The 23329-nt window shown below is 41.4% G+C and overlaps 2 protein-coding genes across 3 annotated transcripts; one reads left to right on the top strand and one right to left on the bottom strand.

Annotated features, from left to right (window-relative positions):
• Positions 1 to 52: 52 nt before the first annotated feature.
• mars1 (methionyl-tRNA synthetase 1) lies at positions 53 to 18998 on the top strand. 2 transcript variants are annotated; one of them, XM_053868562.1, is made up of 22 exons: positions 53 to 254; positions 1321 to 1411; positions 1954 to 2026; positions 2268 to 2399; positions 3679 to 3754; positions 4039 to 4223; positions 5490 to 5599; positions 5770 to 5886; positions 6017 to 6220; positions 8042 to 8243; positions 8537 to 8611; positions 8699 to 8869; positions 9839 to 9934; positions 10624 to 10741; positions 10825 to 11038; positions 13090 to 13221; positions 14597 to 14701; positions 14853 to 15048; positions 15761 to 15832; positions 15964 to 15990; positions 16212 to 16340; positions 17281 to 18998. In XM_053868562.1, exons 1-22 carry the CDS (start codon positions 152 to 154, stop codon positions 17428 to 17430), a joined length of 2778 nt encoding a protein of 925 aa, XP_053724537.1. In that variant the 5' UTR covers positions 53 to 151; the 3' UTR covers positions 17431 to 18998. The 2 variants fall into 2 exon arrangements, with proteins under 2 accessions (XP_053724537.1, XP_053724538.1); XM_053868563.1 differs by lacking the exon at positions 15964 to 15990 and having other exon boundaries at positions 17281 to 18995.
• Positions 17928 to 21345, bottom strand: ddit3 (DNA-damage-inducible transcript 3). The gene is made up of 4 exons (XM_053868565.1): positions 21201 to 21345; positions 20115 to 20177; positions 19621 to 19829; positions 17928 to 19496 (listed from the first exon to the last, which is right to left on the bottom strand). Exons 3-4 carry the CDS (start codon positions 19774 to 19776, stop codon positions 18714 to 18716), a joined length of 939 nt encoding a protein of 312 aa, XP_053724540.1. The 5' UTR covers positions 19777 to 19829; positions 20115 to 20177; positions 21201 to 21345; the 3' UTR covers positions 17928 to 18713.
• Positions 21346 to 23329: the final 1984 nt, after the last annotated feature.

Here is a 23329-nt window from a genome sequence, read left to right as displayed (position 1 = left end):
TGAAAGACTACAAAAAAATCGTCTATATCCGGTCTCGCTTGCATCAGCGTGTGTTGACTGGGATCACCGGCAAAGTTACCACGCAGCGACTGGTTGTCTTGCTCCTAAGTTTTTATACTTTATTTTATTGCTTAAAGATATTGTTTACATTATGAAGCTCTACTTAAGTGAAGGCAACCCACACTGTCTAAAGGTGCTGGCAGCCGCTGAAGAAAGTGGGTTTAAGTGTGAGGTTCATTATGTCAACCACGAAGGTAAGAACGCATTCTCAGCTTTATTTAAAATTACATTTCACTGTGCTCAAATGATAGCAACATAATATGAAGTCTGTTCTACGATGTTTTGCTTGGGGCGAACTACAAACGCAACATATATATGCGTGAAGTTGTAAGCTAGCTACACTACAACCCCACAACAAGCTGTCATTTTCACGTGTTGCTATCCTTGCTTTGTTAGCTTTCAGCCAAGAATGTAATCCAACTTGTAACTTTGGATTTAGTTATAAACACATCGGTCACGTGAATTAATTGTAAATCCTTCCTGTTAACAAACAAAAGTAACTAAATAATTAAGAAACCTGTCAAAGTCTGCTTTTAGTTGTTTTTTTTTTTTTTTATTTATTATTTTTTTTTCTTTCTCCCCAAATACCAGTTAGGATCAACAACTGATTCAGATTAAGAAATAAGTTTTCATTACTTAATTCTTAATTATGTCTTCAAGATTGCTGTTGTTTTCAAAAGAGTTAGCCGAGGTATTTTATTTAATCTGGCTTACCCCTCCTTAATAAAATATTTATTTATATTGACAACCGTTGACATTGCCTCTTAAGCACTCGAGCTGTATTCATCAAATGCAAATATTATAGTGCACTTCAATCTTCTATATTCACACTGTTTTCCCCCATGTTCTAGCCAACTCTTTTGTCATATAATTTGGCAGGTTTTCTTGCGAGTGTGAAAAGTTTCTCCTGTTAGGACAGTATTATAAACAACGGCAAAAACATAATATGTTTACAAACGTATACATGACACTGCGTGTACAAAACATCCATTCAAAACCCCGAATATGCTGGGAAACATCCCCTATTTTGTTTCAAAGCCTGATCAACTTTAGATTACTGGATCAAACCCTTGATCATAATCACAACCTTTGTGCTTGTTTATTATTTCCCAGCTCATACGTACATACAAGGAATTACTCCACATTCACTTAATTATCTTCTACTTTTAAGATTGCTTTAAGTCCTATAATTGTCACAAGTGCCTGCATGCATGTTTGTTTTATTTGAGTCAAACCAGGAGTATTTTTATCTTTTTTTAGAGAAAACGGTCCCTTTTCTCAGCCGCCCAGCTGTGCCAGCCCTGCTTTTGCCCAGTGGACAGCACCTTTTCAGTGCCAATGTCATCTGTCGGTGGGTGACCTTTACTTTGTTCTGCTCTTTGGATTCAATCTGTACATTACTGGAGTGTGAAATGTATGTGTGTGTTTTTAAAATAGTTTTGGGATGGCATAAATTTGGGCCAGTTTAAATCTTCAAAAAAGAACCATAACAATAGAATGCAATTTAATCTGGCCCTTGTTTTGACTGACCTCAGGCAAGTTGACACTGAACCCAACAGTGTAAACAGTGGGTGTGGAATTTTGCAGCATGTTGAATCACAGATCACGTTTCCGCTTCATCTTATTTTTAATTATTTTTTTATATATAATTTTGAATTATCTTGTGCATGATTTTTGTAAATTCTCTGTTGTGTTGTTTAAACATGTGTTTTTCTATTTTTTAAGTTCTGAAAATGTCCCTGTTAACGGGACATGCCGGATTGGTGTTGTCTCCAAAGTACATTTTTTTATGTGAAATTGTTAAATTATGTCATCTAATGGTTTTCAGTTGAACAACCCGCCAAAATAATGTGAAAAAATCCCATTTTATGTGCTGGTTTTCTTTGACCATAGGTTCATGTTTGAGTCAAGTGGTCATGAAGAGAGTTGCGGACTGTGGCTGGAGTGGGAAGCTACAGATCTTCAGGTTGGCTGAAGTTGCACACACAACTGTGTTGTTTTCATGAGGTCAGCTTGAACCTCTCCAAATTCGTTTCCCTCTTTGCTCCATTCTTGATTTACAATCCAATTATTCTGCTTGCATGCGCAGCTGAAGTGAAAATAAATCCTAAATAATTAAAATTCTTTCTTTCATGTTTACAAACTGGTATTGAAGTTTTTAGGTCATTTGATGAAACTGACTTTTTTTTCCCCTCATGTTTGTTCAGCCTGCGTTGCAACAAGCTCTTCACATGGCAGTGCTGCAAGGCAAAAGATCTGAAGTCCCCAAAGCTCTTGAAAAGCCTCTGAACTACCTGGACCAAAGCTTGAAGAAAGGGAACACAGCCTTTCTACATGGGGTAAACCGCAGTGTTCCTGTGACCGTGTTGTTGTTTGAAAACATTGACTGATGACAGAAATTGAGTTGAACAGCCTTTTAAAAACCAAAATCTCAGATTGTCAGGAGTTTCACTTTCCCATCATTTTTAAACGTTAAGTTGCATAATCAACTGTCAGATACTAATAAAATAACATCTAGTCACTATTAAAAAATGTAATTGACAGGTTAAAAACAATATTTGGTTGACGTTGACAAAATGGCCCACTTGCTTAAATTATCTGTTTAACACTGGAATTGCGCTTACAAAAAATGGCCGATGCAACTATGTTGTCAGGTTTCAACTAATGAAAAGTCATCAAAGAGTCTAGAGCAGCTTAAATTAGAACCTTGTTTGTGTTTACCGTTTTGTCCCTGAAGATGCTGCATTTCAACTTGTGAGTTCTAAACCATGTGATTTCAGACTAACTCCTGACTGAGACACTGATGCGAGGAGTGCCATGTTATTGTGCTGAATGTTATCTTCCTTGCTCTGTTGATATGTTTGTTCTCATTGTTGTTGCACAATTTCTGTTTTGGATAGGCTTTTTGTCCGTTCAAGCCCAGTGTTTACACCCACCATATCCAATACTTAGGAAACCCCTTAGGAAATTCCTTACTTATAGAAACCGGGCCCCAAGGTGAATAATAAGTAATAGTGTTTACAAATATTTTTGAAAACAATGACTGAACACCCCCATCTGCCTCGCTCCCCCTGCCTGTCTCCGAAAGTTGCGACCTCCCAACGATACCAGCGAACAAGAGAGTAGTATACACTTGGTAACAACTGTTCAGGTTATTAACATTAACACACAGCTTTCAACTACTCTGTCAGTGTATTGTCCAGCAGACTATCATCAGATATGGCCGCGATATGTGAGCAGCTCACAGTCTTCAGAGAAGCCAGTCACAAACACAAGTGGAATATTTCAAGCGAGACCATAACCAAACAAGAACTGAAATTCAATCTCATTCAATACTGTGGTATTGATGAGGCACGAAACAGATGACCACAGAACTGCTGAAATTATCGAAGCACGCAACTCTGGCCACTCTGTCATGCCTCTGACAACGTGTAGTACAGTGTTGACTGTAATAATAATAATAATAATAATCAGAAGAATCAATGACCCTCATGTCAGGAAGCCTGTGTAGTTGGTCCAATCAGGTGGAACATAAGGACGTTAGTATTCCTGGTTCTCAGTTCCTCTGGTTGAGCTTAAAGCCTCAACTCTGTTTCAGACAATGTGTTTGTTTTTCAGAATGCTGTGTCGGTTGCAGATATTGTCCTATGGGCTGCGCTATGTCCTCTAGTTTCGGATTCTTCTTTGTCACTGGGTGAGTGTTTAAGTGATAACAGTATGTCCATATTAAATTTGATGATAGAGAGGTAGCAGCTTCAACAGGCCGAGAGGGTCAGAACTACTATAAATCCCGACAGTGTGGATGGTTGATGTAATGTTGGTTTTCATTTTAAGTTGCTGTTGTAACAGGTAGAAGTGTCTGATCGCATGGCTTGGAAGGAAGTAAACAGCACCTTTGGTTCCTTATTTTCTGCACTATTTTCATTGTCTGAAGAAAGGCTTTTAGTCTTTTATTTATTTCTCTGTCTCCTAAACCAGGTGAACACGAGTCAGTGAAGACTTGGTTTGAGCGTGTGGCTGCACTGCACAGTTGCTCTTCCTCTGCTCAGAAGGTGCTACAGGGAAATGGCCTGCAGGGTCTGAAGGGCTACATGCAGAGACAACCGGCCCCTCAGAGCAGCCATGGCAGATCCTCTGAGGCGTGCTGCAGCAGCCCTGCTGAGGTGAGAGTCAAACCTTTTACACAACAGGTTAAAGTGAGGCCGGTGTGATCTGTGGGGAAACGTGGACGTTTAATTCTTTGGACTAGAGGGGCTCCTAACTTGGGAAACTTGATAGTAATTACCATGCGTCTGTAGTTTATCTGATAAAAGTGTGCAACTAAATAAGTCACTTCCATTATTCTTGCATATGGCCAAGTCAGTTTTTTTGTAGTCTCTAGTTCAGTATGCTCAGTCTCAAGTCCACAATACAGAGCTTATTGCTGTGGTTATGCTTGGTTAAGTTTTACTTGTGTCAACATGGGAGTATATAATACACATGGCCTTCTAAGTAACACACCGTTTTTGTTACTTTTTAAAGAAATGTAACCATTTTAAAATCAGATGAAGATTTTATGGTAACACTTTCGATTGGGGAACAAAGTAACATGAGTAAACTAACTATTTAGGGATGGGTGATAACTTATCGTACACGATATACCGCAGAGAGTGTGTGGAGAGTGTGGTTCACAAACGTACATAGTTTTAAAGTTATTTATAATACAGGGAACCTTTGATAATGACATTGGTCGACTCTGAGTCTCTGGATCTGTGTTTATTTTATTAGACGCAGTGGTCCTCATAGGTTCTCTGACCCAGTCGTCTGCCTTGGTTCACATGAACACATGCAGGTCTCCCGCTGCACCGGCGCCTCGGCAAAACACCGAGGTGAAAATAGTTGGATATTGTACAGACCTTTGCTCCATTATTGGTGGCGGCGTCCCCATTAGGGTTCACGGATCGCGGACACACTCTCTCACAGGCAGCACTAATGCTATGACCCGGCATCAGTTAGGGTCCATCAACAAATTCTAAAGCGGTCATTAGTATTAGTGAAATCTTCAATAAGGCAATGAAAAACAACCATTTAGGAGAGAGAGTTGTGAAAAGGTTTTTCATTGCACAAGGACTGGCAGTTTGTGTAATGATTTTGAGAATACAATATGTCTAAATGATCATTTATTCAGATTATTTCTAATATTTCTTCAATAGCATCTACGAAATGTGTCCAGACTGGTCCATACTGTAGTTAAAGTTAAACTGTTAAGAGACATGAGATGCAGCATATTATGTGCATGGAAACCACAGATTAGGTGAAACATTGTGGTTTGGCTGAAGTGTGTGCTGTGCCTGTGCATTTCTAGTTATATCAATTTTTAATCACCCCTGTTTTTAGTGCGTATCTTTTGATCTCATCTTGAATACTCGACCATTGTGGTACTTCTTCAGGGCGAGGAGTCTGAGCGAGTGATTTCCGAGGAGGAAATGGAGGCAGCAGCTGCGACCTGGACCCAAGGATTAGACACTAGCTCTGCAGCAACTGTTCGGAAGCATCCAGTGTGAGTTACAGTGTTGACTTAGAAACAGTAGATTTATATCTTGTTAAAAAGTTATAAAGTTAGTCTTCTTCTTTCATGTTTCCCTAATTTTCTGCTTTTACCAAAAGAGCTCATATTTGATCAAGACATGATAAACAGTTTCTTCATACTCATCTTTGCTCTGTGACCAGTTTGCCACAGGAGGGCAAGCGAAACATCTTGGTGACCAGTGCCTTGCCCTATGTCAACAATGTCCCCCACCTTGGGAATATCATTGGCTGTGTCCTCAGTGCAGATGTGTTTTCCAGGTAATGTAGCACTTAAAAGCACTTTTTAAAAGGCTCATGCTGGGGATGAAGGATGACGAAATGAACCCTAGCATCAACACTTGTTGTATATTTATGCTATTTAAAACATCTCTCTAAAATCCCGACTCAGGTACGGACGGATACGCGGGTGGAATCTTCTCTTTGTCTGTGGCACTGATGAGTATGGCACCGCCACAGAAAACAAAGCCAGAGAAGAAGGTCTGACCCCACAGCAGATCTGTGACAAGTACCATGCCGTCCATGCTGACATCTACAAGTGGTTCCAGATCGACTTTGACTTCTTTGGCAGGACCACCACTGAGAAGCAGACCGAGTAAGTCTAGATCGAAAAAAAAACGACTGAGCTCTCTGCCAGCTAGACCTCATGATGGAACAAACTTAGCATTTCAGTCGATAGTAGATAGTAAATAATGATATGTATGAGGAGAGATTCTGGTCTATCTTTGGTGCAAACAGACATTTTCATAAGATTACCACATTCAGTGGCATAACGGAGGATTAGCCTAATCCTGCATTAGATTCTCGTCTGGTCTGTAAAACCCCAACTATGATGTGTAATTTTCACTTAATCTCAGGTCTCATAGATTAGTACTGTGGTTAATACGTTTCTGTTTCTATCCAGGGTTTCTTAAAAGAAATAGTCATTAAGAAAACATTTTTTTTTTGTTAACACTTCATTCAGAGGACTCTTGTCGTACTCAGAAGCTGATCTTCTATTTCAGTTGTTCTGTTTTGATGAATGACTTTCACTGAGAAAGATTTTGTGTTCATGGTAAACCGTGTTTTGGATCAGTTCTATAAGTACATGCATAGCCCTCTATGGACTTGGCACATGGTTTATAAGGCATCGCCTTTGCCTTGAAAGATCTTTAATATACTCTCCGCCCAACTCGGGCTACGTGTTGCCCCCGATGCAAGCCCTCCGCTACTGTGCATCATCCCTAAAATGAAAAGGGGACTGAGGGCACATTTTGTTGTTTTGGTCTTAAGACCTCATCTGTTTTCTTCACATTGCTTCACATGATTTATTTTAATGCTAAAGACTCTGCACAATTTAAAAGTACCATGGTCTATCATACTATTAAAAGACACTTTTGTTTTTACATCCAAAGTAAGGCCTGTGAAACTGCTATTTCTGTGGATTAAATTCATATAAATATTTAAAGGATTTGCAGTGTGACAAGCCCTCTCTCTCGCGGCTGCACAGGTTGGCACATCAAAGAAAGATTTTAGACTTTTAGAACTTTTAGAAGAGACCATCAAAACTTGTGGTGTGATTTAAATGTGGTTGACTGGACTATAAAGCGAGTGCAACAAGAGCAAAGAAGGCTTTTGATCTTACCAGAATTCTGGTCACTCGAGAAGGTTAAGATTGACATTTGCTGGTCAATCCAAAGTTGTACATGTAAGCAAAAAAACATCAGGCTGGACATGCTCCGGTGCGACGCAAAATCTTTGCTGCATAATGTAACAGAACAACATTTATGTACTACTGCTTTTCTCCATCCATCAGCACAATCATTTAGTCTCCTTCATCATGACATTACATTGTGAAAAATGGTGCACCTGGAACTGGCGCATGGGAAAATGTTCCTTGTTAAAGTTAATAAAAGTTAATCATCAAGTTTATTGCGCCAATTAATAATATTTTCTGTGATTGTCTGTGATGTCGAGGTCCCTGCCTTAGTTGAAATATTTTTGGTTGATTTTTTTGTTTGTTACATACACTGTTAGTACTTTCCTGGTGGAAGTATTTCTGAGTGAAGCCCGAGCAGCGGTTTCTGAGGGAATTTCAAAGATAAAACTTTAGTTGTGGAGAACTGGCTTTGGCATGATTCTACTTAAAAGGCATCAAACATGAGGCGCCAGTCCTGGTCTTTGAACATTTAAAAAGCCCACAGAGGTAAAAACTCTAGACTGGACTCATTAAAAAAAACTTTCATTCTTTACTGACTGTTCATTTTTAAGGTAGATTATTCAATGATCCTTAAACTATATAGGCTTTATACAGATGAAACATGCTGTCTAGTAGGCTCTCTGTGATTTCTGTTCGTGCCTCAACATCCGATCAAAGGATGCAAATGTCCAACAGCAGCCTTCACTGAATCGTTTCACCCGTCTTCCGTCTCTTCAGGATAGCCCAGGACATCTTCTGGAGGCTCCACGAGCGCCAGTTCCTGGTTGAGGACACAGTGGAGCAGCTCCGGTGCGAGAACTGTGAGCGTTTCCTGGCAGATCGTTTCGTCGAGGGCATCTGCCCCCATTGCAGATACCCAGAAGCCCGTGGTGACCAGTGTGACAAGTGTGGTCGCCTCATAAATGCAGTGGAGCTCCGGGTGGGTGTGTAGGTGGAAGCTCTCGAGACTGTAGGCCATTAGGCCTACAGTCTCGAGAGGTATTAGGGCTAGAATTTCTTTTTCTGGACTTGACCTTCATTTGACGTTGCACATAAATTCATGCGTCTTTTCCTCTAACTAATGTTTATGCCGAAGGGCAGAAAGTACTGCAAACAGTTATTCCAAAATAATTTGAAGATAGAACTGGAATAAAGGCAATGACCTGGTTAAATATTATTATGAAAACCAAGACAACAAATGAAATAAAACATAACGTTGACTATTCCCTCCAGGAGCCACAGTGCAAAGTCTGCAAACAGACTCCAGTCATCCGCTCCTCCAAACATCTCTTCCTGGACCTGCCTAAGGTTTGTTTCACTTCATGGTTTCTCATTTTGCCGGTTTAATGTGGCGCAAAATCCATCCAGCACCTTCTTTTCCTCCCCCTGGTGCAGCTGGAGGAGCAGCTGGAACAGTGGCTGGAGAAGTCCACAGGCACTGGAGACTGGACAGCCAATGCTAAACAGATCACACGCTCTTGGCTCAGAGATGGACTCAAACCTCGCTGCATCACCAGGGACCTGAAGTGGGGAACCCCCGTCCCTCATGAGGACTACAAAGAAAAGGTCTGTTGGTATTAAATACAAAACATTTTTTGATGTTATATCACATATTTCTATCTCAAATTTAGAATTCATTGCCACCTTGTATTTAAGACTCAGATAGTGGTGGGTTACAGAACACTTCACTCCAAGTACTTTACATTTGCTTCAAGAAACGAGATAAAATTGGATAAAAAGTATGAAGCTCGACCTCCTAGCCAGAAGTCACACCAGATCATAATAAGCAACAACTGGGTGTGAGATAAACTCATCAGGATCATCAGGTCAATGTTTTTTATTGCCATCAAATCAATAAATAACATCCCCTTTGCTTCCTTATGTCGCAGTCTGGTCGCTTCTTGATTGGCTGCATAACATTCCACCTCATTTTTCAAGTTTGGAGCGTCTCTCTCTACACACAAAGGCTTTTGATTGTAAATATTACACGTGTTTAACTTTTATGGTTATTGGCTTTGTCCGTTTTACGGGACCCTATCCTTGCTATCCTTGGTTGAGAAGGGGCAATATCGGGACAAGAAAGACCCGATTACCGACCTGTGTGTAACGTGGTGAGAGACGTTGGCCAGTAGAGCTGAATCACAAGCCGTTAAAAGCTCAAAGATCAAAAGGAGCAAAGCAGCGAGTGACTTTGCAAACAAACATCAGACGTTTAAGATCAATCCTATAATGGGAGCCGACTGCGCTCATGTCCTGACGCTGAATGATGTTGAAAATTGAGCGGGCAGCGTTTTGAAGTAGAAGGCGTGAAATGACTGAGTGGTTTAAGATGATGTACTGGGCGTTATAGTCATGTGCTGATGAAAGTGTGCATCGCCTTTTTGAGGTGGTACAGGGTGAAAGGATTCCGTCTTGTATTGTGCTGTCCAATGTTTGTAATGCATGTCTGCACTAATCACACAGCTACAGCTACCTACTCGTACTACGTGGTGTTGGAGCTCTCAATCTGAACTATAGATTTTTCTGCTCCTGCAGGTTTTCTACGTTTGGTTCGATGCTCCCATTGGTTATCTCTCCATCACTGCCAACTACACCAGTGAATGGGAAAAGTGGTGGAAGAATCCTCAACAGGTACGAGGTCCCACATCCTCGTGATCCATCTGTTTTCTAAACAGGAGTGAGACACTAGCGTAAGAGTCACCTCCAGCTCCGCTGAAATCCACATCAGCCGATTACTCCGTTAATTAGCGCAGACTCTCAGACGCTTCTTTGTATTTTGGCCGAAAGGCAGCGCTGGCTGAGTCTTTGTTCAATTTCTCTAATGCACTTTTTCGGGCTAGATTACCCAAACAAACAATAGGGCAGATTCAGAGGGCGTCTTGTTTGTGTACACAGGAAAATGGAAACATTTCACGTCTCTAATTCTCAGTGGCAACTTCAGCTGCTCGGGGATTACTTGACTTTCATTGTCCCTGATGTTGCTCATTGTTTGTCTTTAGTCAGGCCTGTTGGGGCCGCTTGAATTTTGTGTGTGAAGTGTGATACAGGAGTTAATTGTCACACTTAGTTACTTGCTTAAAAATCCGCATGTAAACGGTAGCAGCTCACATCTCTCCCTCGCAGGCGCTCGTGAATATCTCTCCCTGACTCATCTAAAGCCCAGGATTGAGTGTCTGCCGTGTTTGTGGGACGGCCTGTATTTGCAGGGAGATAGGGGTGGGGGTTGGGAAGAGCTGATAAGTCCTCTTTGAACTGGATGATCTCATGATGATCTAATATGATGTCATCCCCTCTGTGCACTTGTGTGACCTCACCGCCAGGTGGAGCTGTACAACTTCATGGCCAAGGACAATGTGCCGTTCCACAGTGTGGTGTTCCCCTGCTCCCTGCTGGGAGCCCAGGACAACTACACGCTGGTCAACCACCTCGTCGCCACCGGTGGGAAATTAATGCAGTCTTCTTTTTATAATTTATTTTGCCTTCTTTTTTTAAAGCACATTATTCATGTTTGTTGTCCTCAGAATACCTCAATTATGAGGACACAAAGTTCTCCAAGAGTCGTGGTGTTGGGGTTTTCGGAGACATGGCCAAGGACACCGGGATTCCCTCTGATGTGTGGCGGTTTTATCTGCTGTACGTGCGACCTGAGGGACAGGACTCGGCCTTCTCTTGGGCAGACATGGCTTTGAAGAACAACTCGGAGCTGCTCAACAACCTCGGCAACTTCATCAACAGGTTGGTCATTATTGAACGCAGACAGTGAATCTATGACACAACGTCGATGTCTGTGGAGGGTTACATCACTTGGTGACATGTATTGGTTTTGCACACTGAAAACTCACCTCAAGACACCTTTATTTGAAGTGGAACTTCCCCAAAGTAAATAAAGAGCAGCAGTGTCATCCAGCTGAAGTATTGCACCGTCGAAAAGAGAGTTGGAACTATTACGAAAGCTATTCACCCTAGTTTTCTGAATTTGTTTTGGATGGCGTAATTTAGCCCCAATTACATCGCCTCCGATGATGTGAAAAGATCAGGGTTGAGCCTCACATCAAAGATCTTTCTGTGAAGCTCTTTTTCAAAGAACCTTGATCTTCAAAATTGTTTCTCGGGCAGCAACTTTGATGCTTAATTGGTTGAGTTTGCATCCAGCCGCAGGTGTCGATGACAAAACGTATTCTGCCCTGGAAAATCGTCCCTTTTTGGATCATCTCAGTGGGAGCTCGATGTCCAGATTGGGTTTTTTTTTTTTTTTTTTTTTTTTTTTAGACACTATAGATGCTAATATCAAACTATTTTTCTAACCCAATATTATTTCCAGCATTTTTACCGATGTAATTGGATGCCTTTCTTATTGAAAGTATCAATGATGATCTCAGTGTCATGGCAGCGTTCCAGAACATACATTTCAAAAACCCTTTGTACGGCAGCTTGCTACACAGTGAGCTGCAGTGCAAACGTCTCATCTCCATCTATGACTCTTCTCTTACTCGAATGGACACCTGGTGATGTCCTCTTTTCTAAACCTTAGAATCAGTGATTCTCTACTGGGGGGTCTGCACACAAACTGGGTTGCAAGCTGCTTTAAGTGGGACGTTTTTAAAAGAAATGATGCATTTCCAAGTAGTCTTTCATTTATTTATTTTTTTTACTGTTTTATTTGAGATTCGAACTGCATCTACTTTATTTTTTTTTCCTCAGCTGCCTCAAATGAAGGGAACTGTAGTCAAATCTTTTGGGGAGAAAAATGTCCAGTTTTTGAACATGACATTTTATCTGTAACAACATAACACATTCATTCAATTTTGTTCACATATTTCTTGCTGCATGTCTCTGTGAGTCATGCCACTGAATGGAGAGTGTGTCTGTGGCACAGCTCTGTTTCATCGGTCGAGGAGGACTCAGGACACATCTTTGTTGCCACTTTTAAGTCAGCTCCTGTGTTACTTCAAGCTAAAAATGCATTTGACCGTGGTGACGCGTATTGACTATTGAGTGATGTTGTGTGGTGTGTGAAGAGTTTAGCTGTCTGGGAGAGACTTGGAGTTGAATTGTTGAAGCCGGTTAAGATGGCTTGCCCACTTTTTGAGGCTCCCTCTCCCTGACCTATTATGTGGAAGCCCTAGGGTAATACTGGTAAGACTCTTTCTCAGTTTTCCTGGGAATGCCTCAGTACTCCCCTGGAGGAGTTGGAAGAGGTGTCTGAGGAGAGTAAAGTCTGGGTCTCTGTGCTTCAGCTGCTGCCCGTGTGACCCGTCCTTGGATAAGCAGTAGAGGATGGATGGAGTGAACTTTAGATAATGTCTTGTGTCGGTGGTGTACGGTTGTGGTGGGTGGAATGAAGAACCTGAGCAATGGCCTACATGAAATGGTTCAAAATTAGAAGAAAAAGTGAAGTTTCGGGAATTATTGTGAGACCGAGTGTCAATAAAAAACCCCCGTGTTGCCACTTTAAATGACACACGTGAGGTCTGCAATTATGGCTCATGAAATATTTATCGAAGCCTGATGATGGTTTGCACGTTTGGTCTCTGCTGCTCATGTCATCACTTGTGACATTCTTGTCTTGATTTGACACTTGTGTCTCGACTCATCTGATGTGTCATCGTGATGTGAAGTGGTTCCATACCACAGCTGCACTGTTGACTTCAGAGCAAGGCATTACATCAGCAAGATCTAGAATTAATAAACAATCGGCGAGTCTTCTCATTGTTTTTCTCCAAGTCGGGCGCCTTCTCTGTGACCCTTCAATTACTTCTGCTCTTGTTCTGTCTTTTGTTCTCCAGGGCCGGCATGTTTGTTGCAAAGTTCTTTGATGGCTGTGTGCCGGCGATGGAGCTCCAGCAGGAAGATAAGAAGCTTTTGGCTCTGGTGGGTTGGGAGCTGCAGCAGTACATCCAGCTCATGGACAAAGTCAAGTGAGTTGGTGTCAGCTCCACTGATGTCTGATGATGATTTGTCAGGGGTTTCGGTGAAGTCTCATTTTAGTTTTGACAGACTGAAGTCTGCAGAGTTAACGTGTTGGAACAGTAATTTTGAGGGGCCACATGTGCCTGTGCTATTGACTTTCCTCATGGGGTCACGTTATATATAACGTGCAACTTTTGGAGGGGCCGTTTCATCAAAATATGATGAGGGAAAACTTACTGTAAAACTTACTACTAATTTACTATTAAGTATTGATACTTAATAACAAGACTCAAATGGAAAGGAAAAAAAGTAAATAAAATGTTGTAAGGATGCCCACTACTGTAATATCAGTAGAATTATATTGTAGAAAAAATAGCTAAAAATTGCAATATTTCATTTTATATATATGTTTTTCTCTATAAATCCTAAAGCAACAAACTAAAACAATTATAATTTATTTTGAGGGACAATAGATGCTCACAAAAACAATGAATGGAAAGGAAAAAAAGAACATCAAGTAGAACTTAAGCAAATTATGTTTAAAATTGAGCTGAAATAATGATCTTTGCTTTGTGTGAGTTATGTTTAATATTTTCACTTTTTTAAATTTTGTTTTTCTCTTTTTTCTCGTTTGCTGTGTGTTTGTCTTTCCACGGTCACCACAGTTATTGACTTTGTTATTTAAAGTTTACATGACTTTATATGTAGAGTTTTTTTAAACATGTCCTTAAAAATATGTTTTATATTTGTGTCATGCCATATTTAAAACACAGTTGTTTTACAAAGACATAATCCTCTATAATACATGATTTTCCCATTCATATTTATTCTATGAATTATAGATATCTTCTTCTAATCCTTTGGTGTTTGTTTTTATAACGTCTAGCTATGATTGCAATTCTTCTTCTGTTTTGTTCTTGTTTATTTTCATTTGTGTTTTGGTTTGACAGCATCTGAAAGTCACAGGATCAACTTGTAAATAATGGCCATCATTTATAATGGTCTCAGGTTTCTGCTTGCGCCTCTATATTAGATGGCTGAATCACAGTCTAATGTTTTGAAGTATTTCACCACACATCTTCAGATGAAATTGTAATTTGATCATTCATCACTACGTCTTCATCCGAAGGTTTTCCTCCCCTACATTTGGTTCTCTATGTTCAAATCCCGGTGATTCATTCGGCACTGGCATTAGGCTGCATCGTCTTGATGCAACAATTTCCATCTAACTTGTAATCATTTCCTATTTCACATTTTTTTACTGACTGTGTCAAAGAGCTCAAAAACAAAAAAAATCCAAAACCGCAAAATGCAAATTGATAATTTTGTCTTTTGATAAGGTTTCAATAATTGAGGTGTTAATAGTTGCCCAAATCTTCTCAGGATCCGTGACGCCTTGAAACACATACTGAACATCTCTCGCCATGGCAACCAGTACATTCAAGTCAACGAACCCTGGAAGAAGATCAAGGGGGGAGACGTTGACAAGTAAGACGGCAACAGATGTGCCGACTTGTTGCACTTCTTTGTGACAAATACGAGAGATTGGATTTTTAATCATCCTCTGTCTTGGCCACTCTTTATCTTTCTGGTTCTTTGTTTGTTCTCTCTGAGCGCTGTGTTTGTGCTTCCTCTCCAGGCAGCGAGCAGGGACGGTCACAGGCGTGTCTGTGAATGTCGCGTGCTTGCTGTCGGTGATGCTGATGCCGTACATGCCGACAGTCAGCCAAACCATCAGGGATCAACTCAACGCCCCTCACTCCTGCGTCAACACAGTGCTGCAAGGCACCGGCAAATTTGTATGTGTCCTCGGTGCCGGACACCCCATCGGCTCTGTGAGTAGGCCTCCAGAAAAACACCCTCACTGGGTTCATACATGTGCAGACGCCGGGAATATTAGAAATGGTGACACCGGCTGATACAATGAAGATGCAACCGTGTGTCAAAATTGCAACACAGCGGAGGAGTTGCAACGCGACACATGCGAGAATAATGACCCGCTCGCTGGCTGGGACCTTCCAGGTTTCTCTCCGGCAATTTGTCCCTGCAGGGCTTGTGGAGGCCAGGCCGGTGTCCAGCAGGCCACTAATGATTGACCGTCACATTGTCCCGGGTTTTCTTGTTTCACCTCATGTGAACAAAAGGAGGGATTATTTTACGTATTGTGCGTAAACTGGGAGCTAAAATAGCTGCTGTCACTGAGGCTAATTGTCTAAGCGTGTGTGTGTGGGATGATGTTTTGGGGCTCCTTGCCTCGCTGTCTTTTTTTTAAGTCAGTAATAATTAAGTAGGTTTTTGTTTGCTGTTAAGATGCTTTGTCTGTATGATGCATTGGTTGTTTTGTGCTTTTGAAACTGGGGCAGAAAATATGTGAAATGCAAACGTGTATGTGGCTCACTTGTCCTTAACTGGCCTCATCGCGGGAAAATATACCGTCCACTTCATTTTAGCCATTCACAACTTTCTAGATTTACCTCCTTCTATTTGTACTTATGTCATCATTTGGAAAATGCAGCTCAGTGACTCATGTCAACCCTCCATTCTCAGGTCAGTCCGCTGTTCCAGAAGCTGGAGTCAGACCAGATTGAAGCCTTGAAGAAGAGGTTTGGTGGACAGCAGGTACGTACGTCATTGTTCTCTGAAACAAAATCAGCTCTTAAACATCCTCCTGTCGAGTCAAATCTTCAGTGGCAAAACCCAGGCTTTATCAAACCTGACGCTCTTGTATCCTTCAAATAATCCTCCCGCAGCCTGACGACGAGCAGCCGGGACAAAAGGTACCGGCTTGTTTGTGTGGAGGCCACGCGGTTGCTGCATGTTTTGCTCCGAGCTCGAACACATCTGTCAGGATTTTCACCCCTCTGTCCAGTGTCATTCGCTCCCTGCTCATGAAGCATGAATCCAAAAAGCCTGTTTTCTGCGCCAGTCTTATTGTCTGGAATGAAGCGAGTAATCTGTGAAGGTAATAACCATCTCGCTGTCTTCCATGATGTGTCAGAGCGCCGCCGGCATGCAGCCTGCTGCCACGCCGGCACCCGCCGCCACCACCACCGCCTCCCCAGCTGCTACAATGAACGGTGCCGACCCAGAGAAAGCTAAAGAGCTCACTCAGGCCGTCACGGAACAGGTGAGAGGTGTCATCACCGAGGTCATCTCACATCACACTCAAAGGACCTGAGCTGACAGCCATGAACAAATTCCCTTTTATCTAAGCTAAACTAAACAAAGGTTTGCAGTTTGATCCGGAAATTTCTCCGTTTAACATGTGTTTAATAATATCTGGTCTTTCTGACACAATTTTTGGATGATGATGAACAAAAATAAAATGAATCTGAGTCGATATAAAGAACATATCGATGGGCCAAAGGCTATCACAGCTGGTAGACTACACTATTTCATGTTAAATTACACCATGTTAAATGATATTAACTCAAAGAACCTGCTTAACAATCTCAGTCTAATATTCTGGTATCATGAATTTATTTAACCCCATCTTTCAAATCTCTCACTGTTCTCTAATTCCCTACGATGATTCTGCCGCACTGCATTGTTCAAGTGTATATTGTCTGTATGAAATATATGAATGGTAATATGGCACAAAAAAATTGGGTTACACTGGAATTTAGGGCACATATACTGGCATAAGTAAAATTCTTATTCTTATAGATGTATTAGCAACATATTATCCTGTAATTAATCATTATATAGTACTGATTTGCATCTTGTTAAAACAAAATATATTTTAGACTTTATCACAGTAAATTCATGTTAAACAACACCATAGTTACTGGTTATTACATTTATAGTTTATCTGTTCCCCAATTTAAGCAATTCCAATTTTTTTAAATCAATTTATAGATCATTATAATGGATAATAACTCAATATTTCCTTGCGTTTATATTTTATTTTGCATATTTTTCAGTGTAATTCTTCCTTTGGTTGAGCATTTAGCGCTTTATAATCTCAGCACCCGAACCACTGGGTTTTATATTGCTGTTCTTTTGTTAGTAAATCCAGCTAATGGATGGAAATATTACAGATTGTTGCCTTTTTGTTTGCTTCACAGGGAGAGAAGGTGCGAGCCCTGAAAGCACAGAAGGCAGACAAAGCCGTGGTCACAGCAGAAGTGGCCAAACTGTTGGACCTGAAGAAGCAGCTGGCTGTGGCCGAGGGGAAGAGCCCAGAACCCGCTCCCCAGAAAGGCAAGAAGAAGTGAGACGGGGAGAAAGGGGGAAGAATCGAGGTTAGTCAGAGACTAGGGGGGAGTCAACAGGGAAGAGGTGTGCATTTTTTTATTTTTTTTGGAGAATGGGAACAAGATGTACACCGGGAGATGAGGGTATTAGCTTAAGGCAAAGCCGTGACAGGATCTAAGACAATGTGGTTTTGGCACCAAGGACTAATGAAATTCTGGATGGGCCGGCGGGGAAATGAAAACACACAGAGAGACTGAATGAATGCATCTACAGAATGAAGGGATTTTTTCCTAAATCCCTACACCAAAAGAAACTGATTTTATACTCTCCCTGTGATCAAGTCAGAATACCATATTACCTTCTGAAGGTGTGCTGCACACTCAAAGCCTTTTTTTACATCCTCCAAAATCATGTTTTCGGCCTTTTGTTACACGATGGACTCGTGAAAATAAATTTGCTCTCCCAATCTAACTTGAATTCTGTTCTCCCATACACCAGTCAGAGCGCAAACAACCAGTGAAAACGCAGATGTTTTTATTACAAATTTCTGAGTACAATAACGGATAAATAATGACAGAAGCCATGCATATTTTCCAAGCAGTGCTAATGAAAAGCAAGCAGATATAATAAAAAAAAAACAGGCTGCTACATGTCAGCGCGCTTATTACAGAGTTATATAAAAATAGTCATTTGGGGTCCTGGAGGTGTTGCTAGAAAAGGTCAGCTGGAAAAGTATAGCCGGGTCCTACTTGCCGAGTAGACAAACACTCAATAAAAAAATGTAAGAAAAGCTACAAAATGATTCCCCCCACCCACAAAAAAACCAAAATCTCTTACTCGTAGGGGCACTTTCACAACAGTTCCTGAGCTCCTCTTCTCTCCACACAGGGGGGCAGGTAATCTCTCTAGCCAGATTTTAGCCCTTGACATAGGAGTTACAATTTATTGCAGAATGGCAGGAAGTTATGAACACAACACCCGACTACAAATATCCACCTGCTCTACGTTCGGTTCAGAAGCCTTTTCTTGATTCATTAAAACTGCAAACGGTGGTGTGAACAAAGCTCTTTTCCCTCCAACTGTCTTTGCCGCAGTGCTGTTGCAGCCTCTCTCTTTGCCTTTCCTTGTCCTGACTTTCATCACTTTTCTCTCTGAGCATTTTCAGCCGCATTTCTCTCTCTCAACCTGTAAATAAATGATCTTTGGTTTTCATACACCTCCTAAAGCAAACCTCACCGCCGCCGCCGCCGCCTTCTCTCGCCGCTGCTCATTGCCAGTCTTCTCCGTCTCTCATCCCGATTCTTCATTTCCTGGTATTGACCAGCCTCTCTATCAGCGCTCTACGTGTCCGCTGCACCTCCTCTCCCAATCTTTCTATCTCGGCTTTCAAGCGCTCATTCTGCTCCGTCAGCTCCTGAACCTTTCTTTCGTTCTCCTGCTCTCGCTCTTTGCGACTCTTTTTGGCTGAGGAAAACGTCGACAGTGTGTGCTGAGCGGTGGAGGCGAAAGAGGACAAGGCACCGTTGGCCCGTTCGCTGGTGCTCCTCTTGCGTTTCCCCAGGCGGGAGGACGGGTAGACGGACGGCGACGACACGGGCGACGATGGCGAGGAGATGTTTTGAGAGGGCGACTGGGAGGCGGAGGAGGAGCAGGACGGCGAATGGGGCACACAGGGCAGCTCCTCCTCGCTCGCCGAAGGCGACGCCGGATGGGCGCCGTTAGCCTGCTGGTGGTGCTGCTGCTGCACGTGGTAGTAATAGCCGCCGCTGATCACCGTCCCGCTCGGATCCACCACTCCCACTCCTCCATCACTCAGCATCTCGAAAAACTCTGGAGGCAACAGGTCGCTGCTGCTTCCGGTTTGACCATCTCCGCTTCTGCTTCGCTCAGCTTCCGCCTGCTGCTCCTCAGCCGCGGCCGGACTCATACAGGAAGAGGAAGAGGAGGACGATGAGGTGTGATGAAGAGGTTGGGTGTTGTGGATCTGCTGCGTCATCCTCTGGACACCATCTCCCCACGTCTGGCTGCCTTCCGTCAGCCAGGTCAGAGAACAACTCTCCAGGACATCCAGGAACTCCGGCTCCTTCTGCAGGTAGACGACACAAACGTTACCGTCATGTTCGAAAATGTCAAAAAAAAGAACAAAGACATGAAGACACTCACAGCCATCACGAGTATGAACGCAAGATTCAGATCTTTGAGCTACTGACCTCTGTGCATGTTGGGGCACGTGCCAGCTTTGCCCCTCCCGTGTCAGAGCCCAGAATATCCTGCAAGTCCTCATACCACGCCTCCAACTCTGCACCACACAGCGGCCCCACGCCAGGGGGGTACGGCGGGGGCAGGTGTAGCCACTCGGCAGTCATCTTGGCTACCAGTCACAACGCACAGAGAGTCGGCAACACAGCTCACACCGGACCTGTGGAAGACAAGCACGCAGGTGAATTCAAGAGCCCACTGATCGACCACTGACATGTTGCACTAGCTCCGCCCACTTTACTTCACAGCAATTTCAGCATAACATTTCAGTCTCAGGCTTCAGAAGACGGTCAAAAGCTAAAATATCACAACACTAAGCAGCAGCAAAACACGACCAGAAGAGGACTATTCATGAAGTGAATGCTAAAACGACTAGTGGAGAGTTGCTCTGTGTCAAGTTTACACCACACAAATGTCAAATATCGATCACTGCGTTCAAGCGTACCTTTTAGCAAGTCTCCGTCAATCAAGTCTGCCAATGTGTTGGCGACAGTTTGTCCCAGCAATTCTGCAAGACAACAAGCAGCATGAATTTCATTCCTCAAACAGCATCTCCAACACAAACTGGAGATTCCACAAATCATCATAGCTCAGTTTAGCTTTTTTTTTTTTGCTTAGACATGCACAATTCTTTCTTTGAGAAAATGTCTATATATGAAATATGAATGCTTTTCCCCAAAAAGAAAGGGGAAGAAAAAAACCCAAGTGTGTTTTCATTCTAGTAAACAAAGAGCCTTCTCTACAGCGCCATCTGTCGTCTACAATGTGTCCAGCACACAGACTCGCGAGTCAACAATTTCATTAATAAAATCTAGTGGTTTTGACAACTGTGTTTAAAAAAAAAAAAAAAAGCAAATTCAAACCCGTGTTTTAAAGCAATGCAATAGCATTTAATGTGGAAATAAACGTAAGCGTGGTTGCTACGAGACAAGAACTTGACTTCACCTTACGTCACACGTATTTTTTTAAACATAACTATGTATTTATTTTAAGTTGTTCAATGTCATATCTACATTTTAGTCCAATATTCCTGACCTTTTCTTCCTCATTCGGACTTTGAGCAGTGTAAGCCAAGACAGTTACGTCATGGAAATGAAAGTCCAGCTGAAGCAAAAACGCTGATGAAATAAAGGTGAATTAAAACGAACTAAAGGTGATGGAAGCGTCCACCATGTTTTCATTGTAAGCTAACAAAAATCGTGAGCCCTCGTACTCTCATGTGGAAGTAAAAATAGAGACGACCTGAGTTAAATGACGTTAAAATACATATCTAATTGAAGAGTCGCTGTCAACGGCGTCACTGACTTTTCACAGATAAAGCGTCGAAGATACATCTGCAAAAGTCCGAAGACAACTTTCTATATGGATGACATACACGTGAAAAGACCGTTTAACGATTAAATAAGTGTAGTGTTGCGTTTAGAACGACTGTCAAATACCGTAATGACAGTTATAGCGTGTAAAAGTGGGCAGGCGACTTTGTTTAAAACCAGGCATGACACGCGAACAAACGACAAGGCTTTCTACTTACTCTTTTCCGTCTCGTCGTTCGCCTTCTCGACTGTCTTGAGCTCGTATTGGGATATATAAGTAGAAAATGGTGTTCGCTCATGTTAACCATTGTTCAGTCTGGACGGCTGAGTGTGGCTGGACGGAAACTCCCGGCCGAGTTTATATATGCCGCGAGTGGCCAACCGAACTATGCACGGGCACCTTAACCGAGCGTGGAATGTGCGAGCGACATTCCTGCCAGCCAATGGGAAACGCCGCGCTAATTTATTTTCCTTGACGACATCAAATGAGAACGTGAGTTTTAGAGAAACTAGGCGTGGCGGGACGTGTGGCGCTGGTCGATATAGTTTGTGAGAGAGGCAGCGGTGATGCAGTCGTAAGACGGCCAGGACGAATTTGGGGCGTATGGGAGTCACATGAAAGGAATGATGCAATGCTTGGCAACCAGTTTCGAGCTGGGGATAACACCAGCCGAATCACAGCATGTTTTATTAACGCCTGTTGGCTCCAGCCAAATCTAAAAATATACATATATGCACGCTGATTCAATGTCGAAGAACTGTTTGTTTCCGCGGGAAACAAAGAATGAATTAATTTCGCGACGAAATATTTCTCCGCGCTTTTTTGAGGGAATATTCATATTCAGTAGGAATTCAATGAACCGATTATTATTTTTTTTATTACCGTATTGTACATTTCACGTGTATCATGGTCAGACGGTAGGTAAACAAACCCTGACGTCATCGTTATGACCCATAATACATCGATTTATTGATATCAAAATTTACAAATATTTACAGTGCTAATAACATTTTTGTTTTGTTTTCAAGTTTCACGCCGTTTCCCCACCAGACGGGAAGAAGACTTGTATAAGCGTCTCGTGTCCTCCTCCCACCAGACCCTCAAAACTCTCATGATTCTAATATGGAATAATAGTCACGATAGGGATGGTTTATATATATATATATATATATATATATATATATATATATATATATATATATATATATATATATATATATATATATATATATATATATATATATATATATATATATATATATATATATATATATACTCTTATTTTTATTCTAGTTTCACTACTAATCAATTGTTACAAAAAATTAAATATATTATGTACATGAACTGATAATATATTATGTACATGTACATAATATATTTAATATATTTCTTTTTTTTTTTCATGTTATGTTTTTAAGCTATGGTTTTAGTTTATCTTTTAAGTAAATTTTTCATGTTCTGAGCCAAAAAGAAATAAGGGATCATATTTGCTTAGATTTGATAGATATCACTGAAGTGTTCATCTTACCTGAATGACAATATTAAAATGATATAGCAGTCAGATTTCAGAGTCTTATCATCATATTTTATGGTCTTCTTGTTTGTACTGCTGTGGTGCTTTCTTGAGCATCTAAGTTGAGGAATCCATCCATCAAACAGATTTGATTTATCATGATAGGTTTATGTCTCTAGTATGTAAACTATATAAAACCTACTTTTTGAATATGTGAGGGCGTCATAAACATATGGTATCATTGAAGTGGAATTTGTCCAGGAATGCTGGTAAACTCGATGGAAGCGACGGCTGCTGTGGGGGTCTTCATGTGAAGCCCACGGCCTCGTCACACCCCTCCTACCCACTTGAATGGTTTGTTGTCATATTTCATTGCTCCTCTCCACCGCATTCGTTTGGTTGTTGACTGTTTATGATTTTTTTTTTTTTTTTTTTTTTTTTTAAGATTAAAAGTGAATGAACGCTAGATGCCGTTGAAGCAATGTGAGTGATTTCAACTGAAATGTTGCTGGAGCAGCAGCACAAATATGAACAAAGACGAGGCACGGCAGGACATGTAAAAAATAATAATAAATAAATTCAAATATGAAATAAATCACATACTTGTCACCAACGTGGGTAGTTCTAGATTCAATTTAGAATTCTTAAGAACAATGTTGCATTTCAATTTTAGTGTGTGTTCACACCTGACATTTGATTTCTTACAAAGTTATATCAAACATGTTTTAAATTTCCCCTGTATGCAAGAATATTAATGGATCAATCACAATGTATTGCTATTATTATTGCATAAGAAAGTTTAACACCTAGAATAGAGATCAGGAAAAACACAG

The sequence above is a fragment of the Synchiropus splendidus genome, chromosome 6 (genome assembly GCF_027744825.2).
Source record: "Synchiropus splendidus isolate RoL2022-P1 chromosome 6, RoL_Sspl_1.0, whole genome shotgun sequence".
NCBI classification, from domain to species: Eukaryota; Metazoa; Chordata; class Actinopteri; order Syngnathiformes; family Callionymidae; genus Synchiropus; species Synchiropus splendidus.
Note: the sequence above shows the minus strand (reverse complement) of the source record. Positions and strands in the feature narration are given on the sequence as shown.